This window comes from Natator depressus, chromosome 10 (genome assembly GCF_965152275.1).
Source record: "Natator depressus isolate rNatDep1 chromosome 10, rNatDep2.hap1, whole genome shotgun sequence".
NCBI lineage: Eukaryota > Metazoa > Chordata > Testudines > Cheloniidae > Natator > Natator depressus.
Window position 1 is genome coordinate 76,776,108 of NC_134243.1, and position 25,135 is coordinate 76,801,242.

Below are 25,135 nucleotides of genomic sequence, written 5' to 3' on the forward strand. Positions count from 1 at the left end.
AACTTATGAAGCAAATAAGTGATGGCAACATTGGCACTTCAGCATTTTTTTAATCCAAATATTCAACAAAATTATAAATGCGCTTTTAAGTACACAACCTGCATGTGCAATATATACAGCTAAATAAAAATATAAAAAAGAAATGGGCTTCCGTTTTAAGAATGTGGTGGTGAAGACTTTGGTTGCAAAATGTATCTCAATTCTTTAAAACTGGAGTCTTCTCAAAGGTGCTTCCTTATATTCAAAGACAAGCTTAAACCAAAGTATCCTGTTACACTGCTGTAGATTACTGTTCTCGGTTGCATTACACTGAATAATATCAACCCTATTGGAGTTACACAGTGATAACCGGCTACCATAAGAAAGGCAGATTGGAAACAGCAGATTATATACAGGAAGACAACCAGATTGGTTCACTTCTTTAACTGATCGTGAGAAAGCTACTGCTGCTCTTGTTCACTGCTGCTCTGAAGCTTGATTTTCTGGACTTCCAGTTCTTCTGCACTAATCATAGAAGGATCAATGGCTGCATATCGCGTACCGTGGAACTGCAGTAAGTGTATCTGTTGGACAGGAAAAGGCACTCTGAAGCAGTCATACAGAGTTATGGGTAAGGTACAAGGTAAAAGGAAAGCAGCACTGCCTCCCCAGCCAGCGAAATCCAGGAACCGGTCCCCATTATAGTTCAGTCAAAGCACAGCATTCGTTCGTACACCAAAATTTGCTCCACCTACACGGAACACAAGAGCGCAGGTGGACTGCAGAGACCAACCTCAAACCCAGGACCAATCAGTGTGGCTGCTGTGTAGCCCCAACCCCTGCTCACCAGTTGGGTTCAGTGCCTGCAGCTCCCAAAGGTTAGGGAACAGCAGCAGATGAGGGTATGAGAAAGATGGGACTCTGCTAGGAAAGGTTTGAATTTCAGAGGCTTACTTGGATGTAGACGTTGACTTCAGCACTTCTGCAGAGATAAGGGAAATTGCCTCCTGTTTTAAGGTGAGCTCTTCTGGCACTGGGGTACAGTTTGTACATTTCTTCTTTTGCTTCAGTTGAAAGTGCACTCTGATCAAACACCTTGAAAACAATCAGAGTAATTCTGAAGCCAATCAAGTTTTTTGTAGCTACTTACCATAGCATACTAGAAGCGTGCTGCCCTTAGAATAATTCTAACAATCACCTCACTGCTTTCTAGCTTCTTTGTGGTGTGATATTTGCCTGACAGTGAAATCCATCTCCAAGAATAAAGCCCCCCGTCTTACTGTATAAAATAAATTACACATATCCTCTGATGCTTATTTGACATGTGTGAGGCTTTGCCCTCCAGTAATAAACCTAGGAGTGATTTCCTATATTGTTCACATCTGCCTCAGTTATTACAGTTTGACCTCAACATGACACTGAAATTGATAGGGATGGAGAACAGTTGTATCTTTAAGAGCAACTAAAATTTTATAGGCATGTCATAATCCAGAAAACTGAAGTCATGCTGCCCTAGTTTATAGCACCCTGAGCTCAGGTGGTACTGTGCATGATACCCCAATGACATTTTACATTTAATTCATAGGGTTGCATAATGAGTAGAAAGTAACATCTAACATGAAATTAGATCTTCCCTGTTTTGTTATACATAGGTGATGAAGTATGAAAGTTGCTCATGGAATAGCTAAATCCTACCCAACCAGCCAGGTGAAGCAACAGGCTAAAATAAAGAAGAAAACAAAAAAAACTTACGTCCATAATAGTTACAGGAATGTCTCGAATTTTATGAGGTTCCACATAGGAGTTCTGGCAGTTGAGGGTAAGTCTCGAAGCTAACTCACTCTGGCTCAGGCTTTCCAGCTTTCAATAAATGGAAATAAAGACTATGAATTCAGTTTCACTTGGGGAGGTTTATGGTAACATAGCAGAAGAAATGGGCAGAACCCAAATTTTGCTAAGGAGCGGGAGCTAGGTTAGGTGTCCAGTTGCCCCAAATTTGAGTGGCACTGCAACCCCAGGCACAAGGTCGCCACAACACTCCCTCAGATTTGGTCCATCGTGATGGGGGGGCAAGGAGGAGGGTGACCAGGCCAAATACAAACGAATGACTTTGCACCCTGGTGCATGGGGTCACAATGCCACTCAATTGTTCTGGCCGCCCCTCCATCATCTGGTCTGGGGGGGCCACCTCCCCCCACCCAATCATTGCACGCCTGCAAAGAAATATGGTGGCTACTGGTCATTTTTAAAAAGAGCCCTGACCACTACTTCCTTAAGAAGAGCTTAAATTACAGTTTTACATCCCTACAGTATCCCCTTCCAGGCATGAGAGGCAGACTTCAAAGCATCCTCAACTACATAATGACAGAGGCATCCTGTAGGGTCTCCAGTGTCCCAGGTGCTGCTTCTCTAGAGGATGCTAGGGAGTCAATACACTTCCACGTACATTAGCCTTTTTCTCTTGAATGGAGCTTGAACTTAACCACAGCTAGCTAGGCAAGTAACACTGTTTGCACGGCATCTTGAAAATATCAAGTGTCCCTTAAGGAATGGAGACAAACAAGAGGCAGATCCTTAGCTGGTGTAAACGGTCATAGCTCCATTGAAGTCAATAGAGCTATGCAAAGTAACACCAGCTCAGGGTCTGCCACTTATTGTTTATCCTTTATATTAGATAAGTAAAGATGGCAGCAGTGTACCTATGGCATATATGTTATGCTATCTCTAGAAGCAAGGTTAAACATGCCCAACATTACCAGAATTAGACATCTAGGACTCACCCTATCAACCATGAAATCAATTCCATCTGCCATTACAGGATCTACAGGACCAGAAGCAAAGTTTCCAAGAACAATTTTCTTCAGCATAAATGCAGGCATTAGCCAAAAGCTGAAATATAAACAAGAGATCACACGAAACTCAAGTTTAAAGACCTCCAAAAATAATAAAATTGTATTTTCTGGTATGCATCTCTCCTCTGCCCCCTCCCTGCTCTGCAAAAACACTTGTTTCATTTCAAATCAAGTGGTTTGTGCAGGGCTTCACTAGGGCAATCATTACGTAAGCTTTTAAGATAACAGATGGAGCACTGCGTGTATAGGAATATAATACACTGAAAGTTATTGACTTTATCCTGCGAGAGTGTATTTTAAATGTATTCTTTGCCACAGTGGTTTCATTCGAGCTTCTCTGTATGTAGAGTTTAATATACCCAGGTAAGCAAAACAAAGATCTACTCTTGACCCAGTCTTTCCCATGTCCGATTGTATCAGTCATCAAAGTTTGAGACAAAAAACAAAAGAAACTTCTCTCCAATGTTAAAATTCCAGGTTTCAAAATCCTGATTGTGAAAGTGTGCACCTTCCTTGTAACATGGCTTTTTAAAGTATTTTGCCACCTGTTTTTCCATTGCTTGCTCAGATTACCAGCAAGTAATCGGTTTTTGAAACTGCATTTGTCTAAAACTCTGACATTTTACTATTAAATGTCATTGTCAGTCTTTGACTTATCAATATTTCTCACCTGTTTGCAGTCCATGTCTGGTTAAAGATGGAAGTGTCACTGAAAGAATTACACAGGATCAGAGACTGAACTCTGGGGGATTTGTGTGTGTACTCAGCAAATTTTTGAGCCAAAAAGCCTCCCAAAGAAGCTCCGAAAAGGTGAACCTAATTTAAATCCAAACATAAGTACATGTCGTGTAACAAATCAATCCTGAATATCCATGTATAACATATTACAAAAAGCATAATAAATAACATTACAATGCTATTCCTTTCCTTGTATCCTGACATAAACTGAAAGCTTATTAGAAATAACTGAAGTTCACAATTTTATTTTCAACCCCAAAAACCTAAAATTCCTCTCAGATATTGTAATTTTAAAAAAAAGATACTTTAAAGACTGAAAATAAAGGCACAGGCAACATATTTGTCTCAAAAATTCAAATCAGGACGTTAGTATATTTATCATGCCAAAATCAATATGGTATGAACACTTATTTTAACCACTCTTCAATAGCTATTCCAGATTGACGATGCTGTGATAGGTCATTTAATACCATTACTTACTACGGGCATTGTTTATCTGTATTATTGTAGCACCCATTGTGCCATGGACTGTCCAAACAGAATAAAAAGACTGTCTCTGCCCTGAAGACTTATGTCATTAATTAATAGGATTAACTTTGAGGTTTTAACTAAAAAACGGAAATTAATAAAAAGCCACATGCAATTTAAAAAAAAAAAAAAAAAAAAAAAAAACAAGTCCTGACAGTAGTGACTAATGAATCAAAGCAGGACAACTTTTGGATCGTGTTTGCTTCGATTTTGAATTTCTGGTTTTTAATTAGCTTGCATCATAGCATAGACGTTTTCTGCATGTTAGTTCTTAATAAACTCTAGGCTTTTTTACCTAACATTTTTATAGCAACCCCACGTTATTTGCCAATCTCAGGGCACTAACTTTATCCAGTTGTAGGTGGTCTAGTAGTTTCCTGAATCCGTCGCAGAACTCAAGGTGGTCCCAATACACTGGATACTGCAACTAGAGTAATAAAGTAAAATTAAACTATAGTCAGTAATCAAATGAAGCTGTTCTTTGAGCAGCTGCTCTTTCATATCTCCAGAAGCACCTTTCGGCTTTCTGCTTAAAAAAATATTTAAAGCCCTGCATATTAAAGCCTGGCCATATAGATGTAGATAAGATGTTCAACATGATTACTGGATGATGTACAACAGAATGAGAATCTTGCATACTAGACTGATGTTGTTTCTGGGGTTTCCATACCATACAAAATCAGCAGAACTAAAATCATTAGCTAGTAAAGATGTAGAGAGTCACTTAAAGCTACACTACTGTTTGCATAAATAAGGCTTCTACTAAAAAATTCAGATCCTCCCTGTGGAATTCACAGCAGCAGAGAGGCATCAAGATAAAGTGAGCTGTAGCTCACGAAAGCTTATGCTCAAATAAATTGGTTAGTCTCTAAGGTGCCACAAGTCCTCCTTTTCTTCTTACTACAACTAAGTCCTTCTAAAAAAATCTTGTGACTTCATATTTTCAGACATGCTAGCTAGGCCAGTGAGTAATCAAGTTGTATGCCTTTTCAGTAAACTCATCCTCTTAAGATAAAGGACGGCAACCCCTCATCTACTGTACAACTGACTTGTGAACAGGAGGCAGAGCTGAAAGGTTTCCTTCTGAAACAACAGACACTGGTCACTGCTGGAGGAAAACCAGATTGACCAATGTCTGATCCAGTAGAAAGACTTATAAATTCTACCCATATTAAAAAAAAACCATCAGCTTTGCTCCATTTTGAAAGATGGAAGGTGAAAGGTGCAAACTATGATGGAAGCAGACATAGAAAGGGGAACAGGACCAGAAGCGGTCAAGGAAAAACCAAAGGCAGTAAAGGCCTGAGGGGCAGAGACCCATAACTACATGAGGACAGTTAACCTAAAGGCTCCAGTATGACTGAAATTTCCCACTCAGTTAAATTTTTAAATACCAGGTAACACTTCTTAAAATGATATAGATAAGCGGTGTAGTCTGGCTGTATTTTGACCAAAGTTACATCACGTTATATGTTGGCCTTTCAGAGAAGCCAACTACCATGGTTATTTTCCTGACCAATATCAAGCTGAATCAGAGAGGAGCTAACAGAGGTCCAACTGGAGACAAAGCAAGGCAGTGGGAAATGGTTGCACTGGAAAGACTGTCACCTGCAAACTTAGAATTCCTCTTGTACAAAACTCCAAGAGAAAGCAATGAGTAGGGTTCTACCAAACTCACGGCCATGAAAACCCATCACAGACTGTGAAATCTGGTCTCCCCTCATGAAATCTGGTCTTTTGTGTGCGCTTCTACCCTATACTATACAGATTTCACAGGGGAGACCAGCGTCCTGACCCAAAAGGGGATCATGGGGGGGTTGTAAGGTTATTTTAGGTGGATTGCAGTATTGCCACCCTTACTTCTGTGCTTCTGCTGGCAGGGCGCTGCCTTCAGAGCTGGGTGGCTGGAGAGCAGTGGCTGTTGGCTGGGCGCCCAGCTCTGAAGGCAGCGCCCTGCCAGCAGAAGCACAGAAGTAAGGGTGGCAATACCATGTCAGGACATCCTTACTTCTGCGCTGCTGCTGCCGGCGGCTCTGCCTTCAGAACTGGGCTCCCGGTCAGCAGCCGCCACTCTCCAGCTGCCCAACTCTGAAGGCAGCACTGCTGTCAGCAGCAGCACAAAAGTAAGGGTAGCTGTACCGCAACCCCCCCCCCCCCCACACACACACACCCCAACCTTGCAACCCTTCCCCGCACCCCCCCCTCCCCCCCGGACTCCTTTTTGGCTCAGGGCCCCTACAATTACAACAACATCTTGAAATTTCAGATTTAAATAGCTGAAATCATGAAATTTAGGATTATAAAAATCCCATCACGATGAAGTTGACCAAAATGAACTGTGAATTTGGTAAGACCCTATGAATGAGACATCAGCAAACACCAACTCCTGATGTTCATGGAGTAAAGAAAAAAAAACAGATCACAGAACTAATTCACTAGGTATAAATCTAATATACATTTTTGTATGTTTCACCTACTCACTTTTGTGAACACAGGTTTGGTTTAGGCCTAGTTTTGCTACCCCAGAATATACATTAGTATAGCCTTCCCTGGAGTTCTCTGCTTTGATTCCTCCAAAAATTATGAGCTAAATGGACTTAGAAGCTGACCTTTCCCAGATGCATCTAAAACTTTGGTTTTATTTACTGTAACATAAGAGCAAACAAACACTGAATTTTGATGTAGCATTGAGAATACTCACAGCAATAACTCTGTAACCCCATCCGGTCAGTGCCAAAATCTGCTGGAAAAACACATCTGCAGTTCCACTTACAGGTGGAAGAAATATGAGTGGGCACCTGATGATCTTAGGTCCTGCATCATATAGTGACCACACTTTACTGTCATCATCATCTACTATGATCTGGAAGAAGAGAATTTAGTGAAATTTGTATAAGCTTGATACCAGGTATCTCCCTTTCAGTTTCTAGTAACGTTTTTCACAAACCTGTGCTACAAGATTTTTCTTTCAAACAAGTTCACCCTTTGCTCCCCTTCAGAATAAAACTTTTCACCCCTTGCCTGTTTAATAAATGTGATGTTTACACTGTCCGCATACACACATCTGGTTGTGAAACAGAAAAGAAGCTGGTCAGACTATCTGATACAAGCTAAATTACTTTATCTCTGAACAGTATGGTTTTAGTTAATAGAACAGTCACTGTCTTATCGAAGTTTGTGATGTTCTGAACAACTGAAGTCCAGTGCAAGTGCCAGAAGTAAATTGTCAGGTTGCAGAAATTGTTTTAGGTAGGAATCTTTTCCTTACCAATATACAAGTTACATAACCCCAGCTGAGCTAACGTTTGGTTTGAGTTTACCAACTTCCTGAATCAGGCACTCTGGTCCCCTGTATCAGATACCAATTTTCATACCTAAAATTACTGTATAGGAATAAATCATGGGAACATCCCAATAGTCTGTTTACAAACAGGACAGACTCTCAGAAGATAGTATACCATAAGTAGCAGCACAGGCTTGGCCAGGAAGAAAACTCCTTCTGTGGTGTGACTAGCCCCCTGCCTGCTAAAGGCCTGATCATCTATACCACCAAGAACATCCTCCGACTGTGAAACAACATCAAAGTTCTGGGTTGGAAGGACAGCACCCTGCAACCGACTCATTTTTTCTAGGCCCTGATATATGGAGGTAGATGGGGGTGGGCCAATAACTTGCAGCTCTGGTGACTATTCAACACTACTATCTTAAATAGACCCAGAAAATTGTGATCACTAATTTGAAACAATGGAGGTCTGATTGTAAAACAGGGACACTGTACAGAGGATACCCAAAGTAGTACAAGCTGGAATGGGACAGAAGGAGCTGATTTACTGTCAAGGAGGAATTCACTAGAATGTTCAAGGGAGAGAAGTTGGAGAGGCAGAGCAGCACAAGACCAACTGAAGCAGTGGCTAGCTTAGACCCCGGCCACTACTGCTGCCCTTACAGGCCAAAAACCTTCAGACCCTTGTGTTCTGCCTGTCTTATGCTAGGACTTCAAGACCCAAGAATGAAAATCCTGCACAAATGCCATCTTTAAAAGAATAAGATTGAGAAGTCTCAATCTCCCATTTTCAGGGTTTGTTTTTCAGACATATTGCTGTGTATATTTAAAATGTTTTTTTAAGGGTACAAAACTCACCAGTAGTACAGGCCTATAGGCCAAATAAACTCGGTGACCATAAAACCCCCAGATAAAGCCTATGCAGTACAACAGATGCATGACCTCTCTGTTTATGTAGCTGTGATCCATTTTAAATTTACAACTTATTCAACTGGTAGCACCAAAAGCTTTTTCTCATTGTCATAGCAGTACAACCCCTCTCTTGATACGCCAGGAATGCCAGATCACAAATCCTAAAATCTGCTAGGCTGACGACAAATCTGTGGTTTACAAGGAAGTCTGTACTTGAGGTTCAGGGAGCATGTGATTATCACATCAGTAGTTTTTGTAAAGTTTCCAAGCAATTTAGAAAGGACTTAGTGCCAGGACTTCTCAGAGCCCTGGAACTGCTAAGGAACTCACATTTCTACTTTTACATTAAGCAAAAGAAAGTTCTCCTCTGCTACGTAAGATTATTAATTGAATCTGCTCATCATGGCCCTTTGTGTTTGTGTAACAAGAGCATATCTTCATGATTTTAAAATGAAACATACCTTAGACTGAGTACTTCACTTGAGGATATTAACAAGTGTTAAAGAAATGATTAAGACTCAATACATGTGATGGGGAACTGAGGTCCACAGAGATTAAATTACTTTCCCCAAAGCCAGACAATTAGCGGCACCCAGAGTGTGGCAAGCACTTGTTCCATTTGAGACAGTCACATAATATGTAGATTTACTGTGATGTGTTTGCATCTGCAATAAATGTTGCACAGTTGAGTCACACTGATTAACAGCTGATTCAGACAGGTTACTGACCTTCTTCTGTTCTGTTATACCACACTTGATTGATCAATGAATTTACATTTTGGGTGAAATCTAGCTCCAGTGAAATAAATGGCAAAACTCCCACTGACATCAGAGCCAGAATTTCACCCTATGACTGTCTCAGAGCAGGATAATATTGTAGATAGTAAGACATACTGTTTTACAGATAGCCGGTGTGACATTTTAAAGAGACGGAACACTCCACTCGTACAGCACCTCCTACCTGAGGCTCTCAAAGCACTTTATGAAGTTGAGTTCATTTATCCTCTGCGTTCTCCCCACCCCCAGCCCCATTTTACACTCAGGAAACTGTGCTATATGCAGTTTAAATGACTTGCTCAAAGTTTTGCAAGGGCTTCCTGAATGACAGAAACAGCACAAGGGCTCCTGCCTCCAAGCCCTGTCCTCTACCCACAAAACCAACTTTCTTCCCCACCACACACATCTGCAAGTCACAACTTGTACCTATAAAGCACTTTTCTTTATAACACTGCAGCCTAACTATGGGAATGACTTCTCACATTTCGGAAATGCAATCGCCAGTGGGGTGGAAGGCAGAAGCCATTCTGCACCAGAAGTACTAGTAGCTTAAAGGAGAGGAAGTGAAGAGCCATTTCTCCAGTTGGAACTGCAGGGTGAATTTTATGTAAGCAGCACAGTTATCTGCAGTGGACTTTAGCCAGTACGCCACAGTAAGTACTCAGCCCTGATCCCCTTGCACTCTTTGGTCGTTACTGATCACAGGTAGTAAGGAGTACGGCTATAAACAGATAGCATCACTCAAACTAGGATCAGAGGCAGAGTGAAAGACAGTCTTTAAAAACTGATTTAATTTTCAGCATCCCGCTAAGCCTCTTTCTAGAAGGAACTGGCTTCCATGTATTTATGATCTCAGCAGGAAGGGGGAGAAGTAGCAGTGACAACACGTGGCGGGTGCAGGAAAAGCGATGAGAAATAGCCTAATATCTCCAAGCCTCTCATCCCCACTACTCCACAAAGAACAAACTGTGGGAGCTCACTACGTTGATCTGGTGGCAGCACAAAACAGCAGCTAGGACTGGAGGGAAGAACTAACTATGCTGTTTTCTTGCCAGCCCTGTTTACCCTCTCTCTGCGTCAGAGAGCCTTGCCTCCTCCTCCTTGCTGACCATATTGCTAACAACCACAGCCAAAGAGGGAAAGGTCTTATTCCTAGAAACAACCCCCACAATGAAGTATAATTAAAATTGAGCTTTTCCCCGTCAGAGACCAAGACTGGCTTGTTTAGGTCTCACCCACTACCCGTATTCATCATGGTGGTATCTTTGACTCTGCCTACTTCAAAATAAAAAGCGACAATCAGTAAAGAAAGTTATGCGCATACTTTGAGGCTCAGATAAAACTCTCCTCACTGATTACCCTGCAATTTATACATATTTTTATTTAATAAAATCAATCAGCAGCAAGTGGAGAGTTATACTTGCTCAAGAGTTTACATGCAATGCAGTTCCTGTAGAAAGTGGCACAGTATTCCATACTCACTGAATCTTATGGGTGTTATTTCCATCTCATTAAATCCCCAGTATGATGATATGCAGGCTAAATTATGACCTCAGTACACCTATGCTCTCTCTCGGCCTACAGGTTAAGTGCAATTACATCTGTGCATACCCATTTTGGGCATACCCTGGAGGCAATGGGACTACAAAGAGGTAATTTGGCCTGCAGCACCATTATTACTCATAATAATGTGTGAGATGGAAAGAATCCATAGCTTGACTGTCAGAACCCAGGATGAATTTGTGAAGCTGACAGCAAAAGTATTTTACTAATTGCAAACGGAATGAATTTGACACGGAAATCAGTGAGATACAATGAGCAGAGAATCCCACATGCCTTTTATTTAAAAAAAAAGTCACTTCTTGGGGAGAACTGCACATGAAGATTTGGGACCAAGCATAAGCTGTATTTAAGAACAAAGATACCCACAGTAACTGTGGTTCAAATATGTTGTCTCTACATAGTGACCTGGGTGAAATGCAGCTCCTAGCATACTGGGCTGCAAGACTCGCTGCAAAGCAGTGCTCTTTGGGAATCACATAAACACCCTTTTGCAGCACTTAATGTCCAGAGCAGGGGTAATAAGAGGTCTGCACATCCCAAACACTTGCTCTGGGCAAGCTGGGAAGATGGCTGGATAGCGAGAACATGCAGAAGCTCTCAAATCCTCCCCCACCCAATTATCGCAAATAATGATTTTGCTCTCCAATATAGCCCAGGCATCTTTCTACTTGTGGGAATCGAGAAAGCAGCTCAACCCTAGGAAGGTGAGCTGAAACCCAAAACAAGCAACAAATCTAGATGAGTCAAGACAGTAGCGCTGTGTAAGCATATGAATTGCTGGGCATAGAGGGAAAGCCAGCCGCAGCCCCAGCAATGATTGTACATAGCAACCCTTTCAGCTCCACAACCGTTTTCTAATCTCAGCTTCAAACGTTTGTGGCCACAATAGCGCACTCGTGGCCCCCAACAGGCACTGCTTTCCAGAAGGCTCCCAAAGCTCAGGTGGCACCATGAATCCCACTAGAGGTAACAGATCACCTCCAATGAAAGCTACATTAATATAAAAGTACTTGCTGAGTACTCAAATACCATGGTGATGGGAGCCATGTCGATACCTAGGTCTGCCACCTCCTGTGACTATTTTTCATTACCCACAAAGGCCCATTGCTTAGGCAATTTCCACCCCTGCACCCCATGACCCTTCAGAAGTAAGATACCACTTCATAAACAGACAACTAAAACCGTACATACCTTCTTAAGAGGAACTGTACTTCTGAACCAGTTATAGTCAGGAGAGACTTTAATCTCTCCCATGATGTTTAGATGAAACTGAGGTTGCGTAAACCTGAAACACAGACATGTGATGTTTCAGATCAAGAATGTAGGTTTACACTAATCCAGTGCATAGAAGCCTCACTGTTTATACAAAGGATACGTTTGTTTTTACCTCTTCGCAGTTGACTGTCCTCCCTTGTCAGTCTTCCAACTTGTGCCGTGTTTACTTATCCTTAGTTTTAGTTATAACAACTTAAGGATAGTCAGATAATGTAGTCTCTTCATCGAATATTACTAACCCTCTAACTAGGAATCGACGGTGTCTTGTGCAATAAGAACTTTTCATAACAAAGCATTCCAGTGTAGCAGCTCCTGAAAGGAAGACAGTATTGCAGGGTTTAAGATGTTTTTCAACAGTAAGTTTATTTTAAAATTCCTTTTAAGCCCGTTTATCAACTGCTCCAAGGTAGCCTCTATTTGAATTTGTTGGTACTTCGCTCACAGTTCAGACAATGGACTGTATAAGTAATTATGTTTCATAGGTCTACAGTCCATTTAGTCAAGCATTCAGACAACACCTCTCATTTAAGTATAATTAACTTAAAAGCATCTTAAAACATGTTAAAATGCTCTCTTCAGATTATGTGATACCTATTGTAAAGAACAGTCAAAACTTCAGGGCTTGTCCACATAGGGAAATTGACCAGAATAACTATTGCAAAATAGCTTCCTGTGCAGATAGCATTCCAGAATAAAAATCACTTTATTCTGGAATAATTAGTGTACTTCTAAAATGGGAGTATTATTCTGGAATAAAAGTGATTTTATTCCAGAACAAAGTATCTACATGGCACTATTCTGGAATAGCTATTCCAGTCAGTTTCCCCATGTAGATAAGTCTTAATAAGATTACCTGCACATTCTGAATATTATATATTCTATATGGGATCCTACTTATTTGTAGTAATGAAACTTACATGACTGACATGGGACCTACATTTCACTGCCTGATTAAGCACTAGTTGATTAAGAACTTCCATTTGTACAGCAAATGATGCCAGATAATTTTTTAAGTTCATAGTTGTATGCTGACTGCTTGTTAACTTTAGTTTGCAAGGGAAATCCTGCTACAGTGATGCTTTTCATGTGCTTACAAGAATACAGTGGATAAGGAATGCATAATAAGTTTCCTTTTATTAATTATCATTACCCAATTATAATTAATGGCCACTTGTTCATTTTTCTTAGTAGAATAAGGCAATTCCTGATTCTGCAACAGATTCTGGTCAGTTTCCCTGAGGGCTAGTCTAGACGGTGTATAAAATCCATTAAAAACTAATTAATTTTGCACCTGCACTAAAGAGTTAGTTACAATTCACTTTCATGTCTTCAGAACTCAGATGCCCATTCTCCTGCTGTTTAATGACATGCAAACTCTGAAGGAAGGGCATATTTCCCCTCACCCCACCCATCAAGAAAAATGCACACCTCTTACCTACAGTTTTTAGTACTGTAGAAAGTCATTTTCACTATACAACAAATGTTTCCAGATTCAGAGTTTTCCCATCCAACTGTGTTGGCTGTCATTTCAATGTTGGCTAAATTACTGTTTACAGCACATATTTTACCACTTGTGCTACTCTGGATGCACAAAAAAGTTATAACGGAGGCCAAATGCCTCTTCCACCCAACAGACTGCAAAGTGCAACAGGCTCAGACATTACTGGAATGGGAAGGGCAGCTGTGCATTAGAAAAAGAAGAGTAGTTCATTCTACTAATTTGCACCTGCCAAAAGTATGGCTTACCCTGTTCATATATAAAACACATACGGGATGGGATGATGCAATGAAGTACAGCAAAAATAGTAACTACAAACAAAAAAGTACAATGAACTTTATCCTTTTGTACTATATTTATTATTTACATTATAGTAGCAGTCAGAAGCCCAAGTCAGGATCAGGGTCCCACTGAGCAAGGCCTTGTATGAACACATGTAAGGAAACGCTAAACAGGAAGCATTTGTTTAGTCTGTCAAAAGGAATGGCATGCTAAAAGAATAATTTTGTTCACTACAAAAGGATTAGAAATCAATTCTAGCTATAATCAGTTCTCATCGTTCCTCTTCTTCTATCTGTTGTTTTAGTACCATTATTAGGTGATGGTGATAGGTGCCAGTTACAACTTTGGACACAGGGTTCCTCAATCCATATCTTAGGTACAGGCAGCATCTGTTCAAACTTTTCCCTCTTATTCTCACTGTCCTGTCAATGTACCTCAACAATGACCTGAAGAGGCCCCCTCATTGGACTGATAAAGCATATCAATCTCCATGCCCATTCAAACCTTGGGATCACTACTGAGACTGCTAATAAAGATCCCAATCAATGCGTTTTGTGCAGTGGACAGCTATCTACTAGCAATTGGATTGAGATCCTCAAACTCACGTCATGTAAGCAAGCCGTCCATCAACTGATAACTAAAGCCAACCACCACCACAAAACATTTCCCCTTAAATTTGCTCGGTTTTTAAAGTTTGCTCTGACCATGCCTGTACCCCTTGTGTTTGTCTCTCAAGAGTGCTTGTGCAAATGAATTTCAATGGTATGAAATTCGCTTTCGGTGAACACTCAAAGCAACATATGCAAGTGTGCACAGAAACAGAATAGTAAGTTCACACCCATAAGTATTCGTGCCATTAATGCTTGCACGCTCTTTGAAGTCATGAAACAGAAACAATGCCAGGAAAGGTAGCTGGGAAATCAATGAACCAGTACAACTCATCTATAGTGAACAACAACTCTCAGACTAGCTAATGACCAAGCCAGTGTAGTTAGTGTATTTGAATTTTTAAAAAATGAATACTTTTAAACAAATACATGTAGGAAAATGTTGCGTGTTGATGTACATCCCATAAGCAGGAATAGAGATTAAATGTGTCCGATACATTTTTTGAGACTCATTCACACCACCTCTCTAGTAACTTTCAGTCACTAATCGTCTGAAGTGCTTTTGAGCCTGTCACAGGAGAGGGAAAGCGGCATATATTCTGTTAATTGTTTGGACGTCTATTCCCCCAAGCTGCATCTGATCTGCCAGCAAGAGACCAATAGGAACCGCTACTCAGCCCACCCATCAAAATGTTTGCTCTCCTGACGTTTCTTGCTGCATCAGCCATGCTATTCCTGCTCCCATGGACGCAAAATCTGAATCAGTAAATCTGTGTCTGAAACAAACTCTGCTCATATTGGTACAGGCAGCATAGTCACAACAGCTGCAGGCGCTTTAACTTACTAAATAAATTAAAAGTGCCACCGCAGAGAGTAAAAACAGCACCTTTGGGGATATGAGATTACAGGCCCCAACCCTCTCCGCATTCCTGCCCGCCATTCACTCCCCTCCCGCAGCACAGGGGCCAAGAGCCCTCTTCCCCCTCTGCTCCCCCATGAAGAAAAGGAGGACTTGTGACACCTTAGAGACTAACAAATTTATTTGAGCATAAGCTTTCGTGAGCTACAGCTCACTTCATCCCCCCCCCCAGCACAGGGGGGCCCCAGAGCCCTCCTCCCCCCATTCACTCCCCTTCCCTTCCCCCCGCCCAGCACAGGGGGGCCCCAGAGCCCTCCTCCCCCCATTCACTCCCCTTCCCTTCCCCCCGCCCAGCACAGGGGGGCCCCAGAGCCCTCCTCCCCCCATTCACTCCCCTTCCCTTCCCCCCCCCCCAGCACAGGGAGGCCCCAGAGCCCTCCTCCCCATTCACTCCCCTTCCCCCCCCCCCCAGCACAGGGAGGCCCCAGAGCCCTCCTCCCCATTCACTCCCCTTCCCCCCCCCCCCCAGCACAGGGAGGCCCCAGAGCCCTCCTCCCCATTCACTCCCCTTCCCCCCCCCCCAGCACAGGGAGGCCCCAGAGCCCTCCTCCCCATTCACTCCCCTTCCCCCCCCCCCCAGCACAGGGAGGCCCCAGAGCCCTCCTCCCCATTCACTCCCCTTCCCCCCCCCAGCACAGGGGGGCCCCAGAGCCCTCCTCCCACGCTGCCCCCCATTCGCTCCGCTCCCCTCCCCTCTCCCAGCACGGGGACCAAGAGCCCCCCCCCCCGCTGTGGCAGAAGAGAACGGGGGGGGGCTCTGTGAGGGGGGGGTCCCGCGCGGGCGAACCCCCCGCTCCTTACCGGCTCCTCCCGCGCGGCGCTGCAGCGGAGGGGAGGGGGGGGTCTGTCGCCGAGCCTCGCTCCCGCCTCCTCCCAGTGAGGAGCGGACCAAGAGCCCGCTTCCGGGTGCTCGGCCTGCGTCCGGTGGGGGCGGAGGGAGCGTACACGCGCACCACGTCATCACACAGGTGCGCGTTCCTCGCGGACGGCGTCCATCGCTACCGAGGCGGAACAGTGGCGACACGTGACCTCGGCAACGACCTCGGGGGCAGGGCTCACGTGACCTAGACTAAGTAGGGGGTCATATGACTGGTTCGGCGGGTCACGTGACCCTTGGCAGGCAACCCTGCGGGCTGAGGGGCACGCCCCCACCCGGACGCTCAAAGAAGTGGTGACTCCCTTGCTTCCCACGTGGGCCTCTCTCACCCCAAAGGGCCCCCTGGGCCCGAGTCCAGTGACACTGGGTAGCGTCCTCCATGGTGACTCTGGACCAGTACTGCCAACCCCAGGAGTTCAAAAACCACCAATCAGGACCTCCCTGCAACTTATGAGATTGGCTTAAAGATCCCCAGGTTTCATAAAAAGAGAACAACTCCGGTGTTTTTTTTCTTTGCCTTTCTGGTGTTGGAGTCGTTTAGGGTGCGCTTAGGACGAGTTTTAAAGCTTTTCTCTACGTCTACAAGGGCTAGACACTTGTTTAAAGAAAGCTGAGATTCTTACCTAATAAACAAAAAGAAAAGGAGTACTTGTGGCACCTTAGAGACTCCTTTTCTTTTTGCGAATACAGACTAACACGGCTGCTACTCTGTTACCTAATAAACATGACTCCAAGAGCTGGGGCTTTAAGTAACCATGAAAATCACTGCAAGACTCCTGATAAAATACGAGAGTTGGTCGTAGGGATCTAATCTGCACTCAGCCCCATTCCAGTGTCTATGGATAGCAGTTTATAATGACTTTTTTTAAACTAGTGAAAGCCAGTAGAACAGATAACCTTGCAGATATTTGTGTACTCATATGAGGAACTGGAGAGGGGAGCTCCAGCACTTTTATTTCTATCAGTGAGTTCAACTCTACTGCATGGTCAATAAGAGTTAGGATGATCACCTTTGTTGGATGGAAATCAGGGAAAATGAAATGAATCCGGGAAAATGAAAAATAAGGGACAACACTTTATTTAAGAGATGTTTTAGGGAAACACCATTTCCCTTAGCATATGTATTTTTCTCTCAAGTGTACATTTCTACTGCCCTCAAGTATTCGATGCAATTATCATAAGCATCAATTAAATGTTCAAAGTAGTACTTACCAGTTTTAATACATTTCAGTACACAGGTGGTCACCCCAAGGGTCAAATCAATGAAATAAGGGACCCTCCCTTCAAGTAAGGAACATGTGGTAACCCTAATAAAAATGCTCTGCTTAGAGCTATGTGAAGTTATGCTGCACAAAATTTAAGATTAAAGGCTGATTTTTGCTCTCAAATGGTTATCTTGCAGCTCCTGTGGTTTTCAATTAGAGCTGTACCTGTACATCTGACACCAGGATTTAGCACAGCTGAAGGCAGGGTTTTGCTGTTGTTTTTACAAAGATTCTGATGAATGTTCTGTTTTCACTCTTTTCAAAACTGGCCATTTGGGATTTGATTATAATGGGCAGAACATGATGCTTCAATTCATTTTGGCAGGTACCATTCTGTATGTATCAGATTCTGAAAAGGCCCTTGTCACATTATAAGATGTCGGTTGATTACAACAGCTGCATAATTCAAATGATGCATCATTGGGGTGAGGGAGGCAAAATATTTCCTTTGGACACAAGATACATTAATACGCTGAAAGTGGGCAGTGAATTTGTATTCTCTACCGAGAAAGCCAAGGACCTAGGGGTAAAAATCCTTTGCTATGTGTTAGAAAGTGAGCTGAAGGCGGTTGAAATGTATTTTAACAGCAAAAAAAAAAAGAAGATAGCAACTTTTCCCTGACCCAATGCTGCAACAACAGGAAGTCCTGATGAAAAAGAGAGAGCCCATGTTTTGGAGGGAAGTAATTAAAGGTGACCTAAGGGACCAAGGTGGGAAAGTAAGTTTGTGCCCTTTTCTGCTTTATGCACATCTCCCATTGAACTCTGCCATGCCTCAAAGGGCAACATCTGGAATTTGTGAAGTAGAAAAGCAAATTACCAGTAAAGGCTTTCCAAACCAATGTTTACTTTATTCTGATTCCTGTGAGCCCCTCGCCCATTATGCTTGTGGAGAAGGAATAACTCTGGACTGCTGCTGCCGCCTAGAGGAGAGAGAGAATATCATTATTACTTAATGCAATGTATTGCAATTTATATCCCTGATCATGCTCTTATGCATATGCTGACTTCACATGTGAATAGTGTCATTGGTTTTAACAGAACTACGAGTGCATACAGTTAAACGTGTTCATACGTGTTTGTAGGATTGAATCTTATTTTAGATAGTTTTCAGAGTAGCAGCCGTGTTAGTCTGTATCCGCAAAAAGAAAAGGAGTACTTGTGGCACCTTAGAGACTAACAAATTTAGCCGATGAAGTGAGCTGTAGCTCCTGAAAGCTTATGTTCAAATAAATGTGTTAGTCTCAAAGGTGCCACAAGTCCTCCTTTTCTTTTAGATAGCATATTTCATACAAACTATCATCTGAACACTACACTGGATTTTCTAGTGACAAAAGATTTCTGAAGACGAAGCTTTGGGCTGAGGAAGCTATCATCCTAATCTTATTTCATAAATCTGGACCACTTTCCTGAGTTTTATTCAAAGTTCAATTCAAGTCTAATTAAAAATAGCGATATTAATGCCACAGAAGTCCAGGTTTAGCTAATTATCTTAAAATATCTGAATGAACTTTGGTATACATTTGGCAACAAACCTTCATGTATAAAATAGCACACATACTTGAAGCCAACAGTACCTTTCCCCCAGACCTCCATGGTTTATGAGTGCAAGTCATTCCATTTCTATCGGTGCTTTTCAGTTGTTGAAGGCACTTCCCCTGCTTGTCCCGTTCCAGGCCTTTCACAAGGAGCTCTGTAGATACAGCATTAGAAGCAAACACTGCATGGGACCTATCTGCCCTATGTCTGGCTGTAGATAGTGCTGTTAAACCTGTATTTCATAAGGCTCAAAATCCATCCAAAATTTTATCAGAAACTACAAAAAAGCATCTAGTATTCATGCTGCGTATGGCAGTGTCTCTCTATATCAGGGGTTCTCAACCTTTTTCTTTCTGAGGGCCCCCCCTCCCAAATGCTATAAAAATTCCACAGCCCACCAGTGCCACAAAATCTGGTTTTTTGCATATCAAAGCCAGGGCTGGCTTTGGGGGGTAGCAAGCAGGGCAACTGCCTGGGGCCCCAGGCCACAGCGGGCCCTGCAAAGCTAAGTTGCTCAGGCTTCGGCTTCAGCCCAAGGTGGCAGGGCTTGGCATAGGCGTCGACTCCATGTGTGCTTCGGGGCTGGATCACACACAGGGGAAAATTGGTAGGTGCTCTGCACCCACCGGCAGCTCCCCGCCCCACCCCAGCTCACGTCTGCTCCGCCTCTGCCTCCTCCCCTGAGTGCGCCGTGTCCCTACTTCTCCCGCTCACTCCCAGCGCTTGCCGCTGGGAAAGAGCTGTTTTGCAGCAGCAAGCTCTGGGAGGGAGAGGGGAGGAGGGGGAACACGGCGCGCTCCAGGAAGACGCGGGGCTGGGGTGGGGATTTAGGGAAGGAGTCCAATAGGGGCAGGGAGGGGGTGGAGTTGGGGTGGGGACTTTGGGGAAGGGGTTGGAATGGGGGTGGGGCAGGGGTGAAGTCGGGGCAGGGGCGAGCACCCACCAGTGCTGGGAAAAGTTGGTGCCTATAGGGCTTGGGGATCCAGGCTCCAGCCCCACACAGCGGGGCTTCAGCTTCCTCCCCTGGACTCCAGTGAGTCTAACACTGGCCCTACTTGGTGGACCCCTGAAACCTGCTCGTGGCCCCCCAGGAGGCATCAGATCCATGGTTGAGAATCGCTGCGCTATATAACTCCGCTATCAGGGATGGACAGATGGTTTGCAGGTGCCGTTAAGACACAAAGGGATCAAGTAGTAAGTTTCTTCTTCTGCCCCATTACTTGAGAGGAAAGTCAGGACCAACTCATTGCAGTTCATCCATATGTGGCCAGCATCACAAGCTCTGCAAGTGTTGCCCAAATGCAAAAAGGAAACAGAACCCCCCAGCATCTGTCAGAGGTAGGTACATTCTACCCAGGATAAGTCTATACCATGTATTTGGGGGTTTGACCCATGTCTCTTTGTCATTTCTGTCCATTCCTGATCAGATTGCATGTTGTCCAGGGCATGATGTTATGATTTACGTCTCTTTCCCCAGAGCTGTACACAGTTTGGCCTCTTTTTTTTTAAATGTAGAATCTTCTATCAGTTCTGACAATCTGAGGAAAGATCTTTCTCAAATTCCTGTGTATTTTAGATATTGAAGTAAAATATATACACCTCCCCATTTCAATTTCTCTTGGGTCATATTATATTGTGTGGTCAATTCTTCCTGGGTTTTCACTGTTTACTATTTGTGTCTCCAATTTGTACCTTCATAATTACGGTTCTGTGTTTGGTAGAGTCTGTTTTACCTTTGCACGTTTCACTGTAGTGCTGCAGGCTGGTAGAGTGACAGTTCTGTGCAAGGATGTGTCACGGTGATTTAATGACTTGAGCCACATTCCATTTGGATTTATTGTTGGAATTTTTTCTGAGCTACTAGTGCTTTGAGGGAAGTGAATGCTATTTCTGAGATGGCACCAGAAATTTATATTGATTGGGGAGGAGAACTGATCCAATTATTCTCTCCAGTCATTGTTGCAAGAATTGCTGTGCACACGTAGTATTTGTTTCCAGAATTATAGCTGTAGGTTTTCATAATGCTGTGGAGATCAGTCTGCTGTGCCCCCTGTGATCAGACACAACACTGCAGGTGGCCCCTGCCTCAGTTTTCCCTCAGACAGGGTATAAACAAGTCCAAATAGACCTTTGTAGTATTAAAGAGCACCTTCTTCCAAGGGTCTCATTTATGTAACAGAAAAGGACAACATGAAAACATAAAAAAGCTTCTGTCGGCTATTTTTCTGGAAACTCTCTACGTGTGGGTTAATCAGTCTTATATTTTGCTCCTCTAGCCCCAGAGCACTCTCAGGCTGAATTCCCTGACTGGAGCTTGGGCCTCTTCTGGGCATTCAGCCAAATGCTAGTCTTCTGCTGCCGGTGCCTCACGCTTTGCTGAGCCAGTCCCCCGTAGCTCCCCAGGAGTTCCCATGCCCAGTTTGTTCTCCTAGGCTACTTGGGTCCTTGTTTGCAAGCACATTTTGTCTGGGCCTGTTCCTCTCTCCGTAAGCCTCTGCTCTCCAGAGAGATACCTTTGGAATAGCTTCCTAACCAGCTTCCCTGAGGAGGCCCTGCTCAGGAGCGTCCTCTGTTTGGTGGCTTTCTAACTGAGTCCTAAGGAGCCAGCCCCTGAAATTTTGTCTCAATAGTGCCTGTTAAGGCTTTGTTCCCATTTAGTGGAATGGACTGAATAATTGTAAGCTGGCCTGCCTCCCCCAGCCCAGGAAGGACTAGTGCCCAGACCAAACTCTGTTCAGGTCATTCCTTCAGGACACAGTTTTATTTTTCATGTATAGGATTCACAAATACAGTTGTGCGAGCTGGCAACACTGTGAAACGGGTAAACAGTGAGGTGCAAAATTTGCAGATGATACAAAACTACTCAAGATAGTTAAGTCCAAAGCAGACTGCGAAGAGTTACAAAGGGATCTCACAAAACTGGGTGACTGGGCAACAAAATGACGGATGAAATTCAGTGTTGATCAGTGTAAAGTAATGCACATTGGAAAACATAATCCCAACTATATATATATAATGTTGGGGTCTAAATCAGCTGTTACCACTCAAGAAAGAGATCCTGGGGTCATTGTGGATAGTTCTCTGAAAACATCCACTCACTGTGCAGAGATGTCAAAAAAGCTAACAGAAATGTTGGGAATCATTAAGAAAGAAATAGATAATAAAACAGAAAATATCGTATTGTCTCTATATAAATCCATGGTACGCCCATATTTGAATAATGCATGAAGATGTGGTCGCCCCATCTCAAAAAATATATATTGGAATTGGAAAAGGTACAGAAAAAGGCAACAAAAATGATTCGGGATACAGAACAGCTTCCATATGAGGAGAGATTAATAAAACTGGAACTTTTCAGCTTGGAAAAGAGAGGATTATGGGGGGGATATGATAGAGGTCTATAAAATCATGCCTGGTGTGGAGAAAGTAAATAAGGAAGTGTTATTTGCTCCTTCTCATAAAACAAGAATTAGGGGTCACCAAATGAAATTAATAGGCAGCAGGTTTAAAACAAACAAAAGGAAGTATTTCTTCACACAGTAAATAGTCAACCTGTGGAACTCTTTGCCAGAGGATGTTGTGAAGGCCAAGACAGGGTTCAAAAGAGAACTAGATAAGTTCATGGAGGATAGGTCCATCAATGGGCAGGGATGCAAAACCATGCTCTGAAGTGTCCCTAACTTCCGTTTGCCAGAAGCTGGGAATGAGTGACAGGGAATGGATCACTTGATGATTACCTGTTCTGTTCATTCCCCCTGAAGCACCTGGTATTGGCCACTGTTGGAAGACAGGATACTGGGCTAGATGGACCTTTGGTCTGACCCAGTCTGGCCATTTTTATGTTATGTTATTTAGCTTATTGAAAAACTTGAAATGATTGGGTCCTTTGGCTGTTTGATGGCATGACGTGGCCAACATCTTTCTTATTTCTAATTATGTTGTATTCACAAATTTGTACCTGAATATGGCTTGATTTCCGTTTGTAAACTGTCATAGCTGTTTCTTGTATCAATTCCCCACCACCTTCCCTGTTCACTCTCCTCTCCTGCATTCCCCTTAGTTTAAATCCAAAAATAAAATACCAACATAACATGTAAATCAGTCCCCAAAGACCACGCTTTGCTGAACCCTGAACTCCTGTACTCTCTCTATGAACATTTGAGAGGTACAGTCCAGAGGAGATACATTCTCCACTTATGGGACTTCAACCCTCACCCTTGGGGGTAGATTACCATCTGATTGTTTAAATTACACGAGGGAGATTTACAGAGCCCATAAGGGCCCCTCCCCTCTCTATTTTCTCCAGTCTCTGTCACCTGTGGATCACCCCCTCCCTCAACCCATTGCCCACTTATTGTCTCTACTTTTTAAAATATTGGACACAGCTATTCGTTATAATCATCCCAATTAAAGCAAACGTCATACTGTTTTCTTTATAACATGAACACAGTTATTGTTCAACTGTTCATTCCTAATGACTCCCAAAAGTCTCTTCTGGTTACTCTTCAGGTACCTAAGTCCTTCTGTTCAGCTTCACTTCTGTCATTGCCAGTACATTCTCTAGAACCTTTTGTCTTTTCTTTTCTTATCTTCCTTTTCTTGGGTTTTGATTCTTGCACATGTGCACATTCTGTCTGCCTGGGGGTTAGTTGTTTGGGGAGGAAGAAGGTTGGGAGTTGGGGGGATGGAACAGGGATCTGCGCATTTCTAGACAACTCCAGCGACAACTAGCCTGGTAGCAAAAACATCTGGAGGAGTGAAATGCAAAGGGATCTTCTGCATGAGATTCAATCAGAGGGAAACCAGAGAAAGGGAATAAATCCTTGACAGAAAGGAGAGGGGGAATGAAGAAAGTTAAGAATATGGGGGAGAAAGAAAAGGAAAGACAATAAATGGGCAAAAGAAGGAGAGGAAGCAAACGAAAGGCTAGGCAATTGGTGTCGTGGAAATGGTGACCCTGCAAAGCAGTGTTCGATTCCTTGTACCAGTTTCCCCGGCCATCTTTTATCTTGAGCTGACAGGTTAGCGAAAGGGAGAGCCCAGAGCCAGGGGAAAGGTTAAATCCAGTCAGACAAAATGCACGCACAGGCCGACAGAGAGAATCAAAGTGAAGTTTAGAGAATTCAGAGCCAGCAATTGCAGCAAAGCCCCTCAGGCGTGGTTTGGGGGGTTGCTGGCTGGGAGCTGAGCCCTAGGATGTAGAGGAGGGGTGACCCTCTGGTTTAGGGGTGGGCAAACTTTTTGGCCCAAGGGCCACATCTGGGTACAGAAATTGTATAGTGGGCCATGAATGCTCACAAAATTGGGGTGGGGGTGAGGGCTCTGGCTGGGGGTGCGGCCTCTGGGGTGGGTCCAGAAATGAGGAGTTCAGGGTCTGGGAGTGGGCTCTTGGCTGGGGCAGGAGGGGTGGGCTGTGGGGGAAGTGAGGGCTCTGGCTGGGGGTACAGGCTCTGTGGTGGGGATGAGGGGTTTTGGGTGTAGGAGGGTGCTCCGGGCTGGGACCAAGGGGTTCAGAGGGTGGGAGGGGGATCTGGGCTGGGGCAGGGGATTGGGGCATGGGGGGTGAGGGCTCCGGCTAGGGGTGCAGGCTCTGGGGTGGGGCTGAGGATGAGGGCCTTGGGGTGCAGGAGGGTGCACTGTGCTGGGTCTGAGTGGTTTGAAGGGCGGGAGGGGGATCAGGGCTGGGGCAGGGGGCTGGGGTGCAGGGGGATGGCTCAGGGGTGCAGGCTTCGGGCAGCGCTTACCTCAAGCAGCTCCTGGAAGCAGCAGCACGTCCCCCCTCTGGCTCCTACACGGAGGTGCAGCCAGGCGGTTCTGTGTGCTGCCCTGTCCACAGGCGCCGCCCCCAGAGCTCCCATTGGCCGTGGTTCCCAGCCAATGGGAGCTGCGGGGGTGGAACTTGGGGTGGGGGCAGCATGCAGAGCAGAGCCCCCGGCTGCCCTTATGCATAGGAGCTGGGGGGGGACATGCTGCTGCTTCCAAAAGCCGCGTGGAACAGCCCCCGACCCTGCTCCTTGGCTGGAGCACCAGAGCGGGGCAAGCCCCAGATTCCACTCCCAAGCGGGAGCTTGAGGGCTGGATTAAAATGGCTGGTGGGCCAGATGCGGCCTGTGGGCCGTAGTTTGCCCTCCCCTGCTCTGATAGGATTTGATTAGCACAAAGAATAACCTTTTCTATGTCTGAAGAAACCAAACTGCCCCTTGTGGACAGCGCGGAACGGAGTTCCACAGGAGTCTTGTCT

At 44.1% G+C, this 25,135-nt stretch overlaps 1 protein-coding gene and 1 long non-coding RNA gene across 2 annotated transcripts; both read right to left on the minus strand.

Annotated features, from left to right (window-relative positions):
* Positions 1 to 67: 67 nt before the first annotated feature.
* SPG21 (SPG21 abhydrolase domain containing, maspardin) lies at positions 68 to 16,264 on the minus strand. The gene is made up of 10 exons (XM_074966559.1): positions 16,015 to 16,264; positions 12,019 to 12,218; positions 11,823 to 11,916; positions 6,799 to 6,960; positions 4,444 to 4,524; positions 3,502 to 3,647; positions 2,760 to 2,868; positions 1,732 to 1,839; positions 934 to 1,074; positions 68 to 563 (listed from the first exon to the last, which is right to left on the minus strand). The coding sequence occupies exons 3-10, from the start codon at positions 11,883 to 11,885 to the stop codon at positions 441 to 443; spliced, it is 933 nt and encodes a 310-aa protein (XP_074822660.1). The 5' UTR covers positions 11,886 to 11,916; positions 12,019 to 12,218; positions 16,015 to 16,264; the 3' UTR covers positions 68 to 440.
* Positions 16,265 to 18,116: 1,852 nt separating this feature from the next.
* Positions 18,117 to 24,732, minus strand: LOC141994584 (uncharacterized). The gene is made up of 3 exons (XR_012641175.1): positions 24,639 to 24,732; positions 18,933 to 19,048; positions 18,117 to 18,278 (listed from the first exon to the last, which is right to left on the minus strand). It is a non-coding gene; the product is annotated as an uncharacterized LOC141994584 (long non-coding RNA).
* Between the last annotated feature and the right edge of the window lie 403 nt (positions 24,733 to 25,135).

What these genes read in the sequence shown, in the direction of transcription:
- SPG21 (XM_074966559.1), bottom strand. Translation starts at nt 11,885, where the DNA reads ATGGGAGAGATTAAAGTCTCTCCTGACTATAACTGGTTCAGAAGTACA. An exon ending in TTGATTTCATGGTTGATAGG is followed by an intron (nt 1,840 to 2,759) that starts GTGAGTCCTAGA and finishes ATTTATTGAAAG; the next exon opens with CTGGAAAGCCTGAGCCAGAG. An exon ending in TTCCTGTAACTATTATGGAC is followed by an intron (nt 1,075 to 1,731) that starts GTAAGTTTTTTT and finishes ATTGTTTTCAAG; the next exon opens with GTGTTTGATCAGAGTGCACT.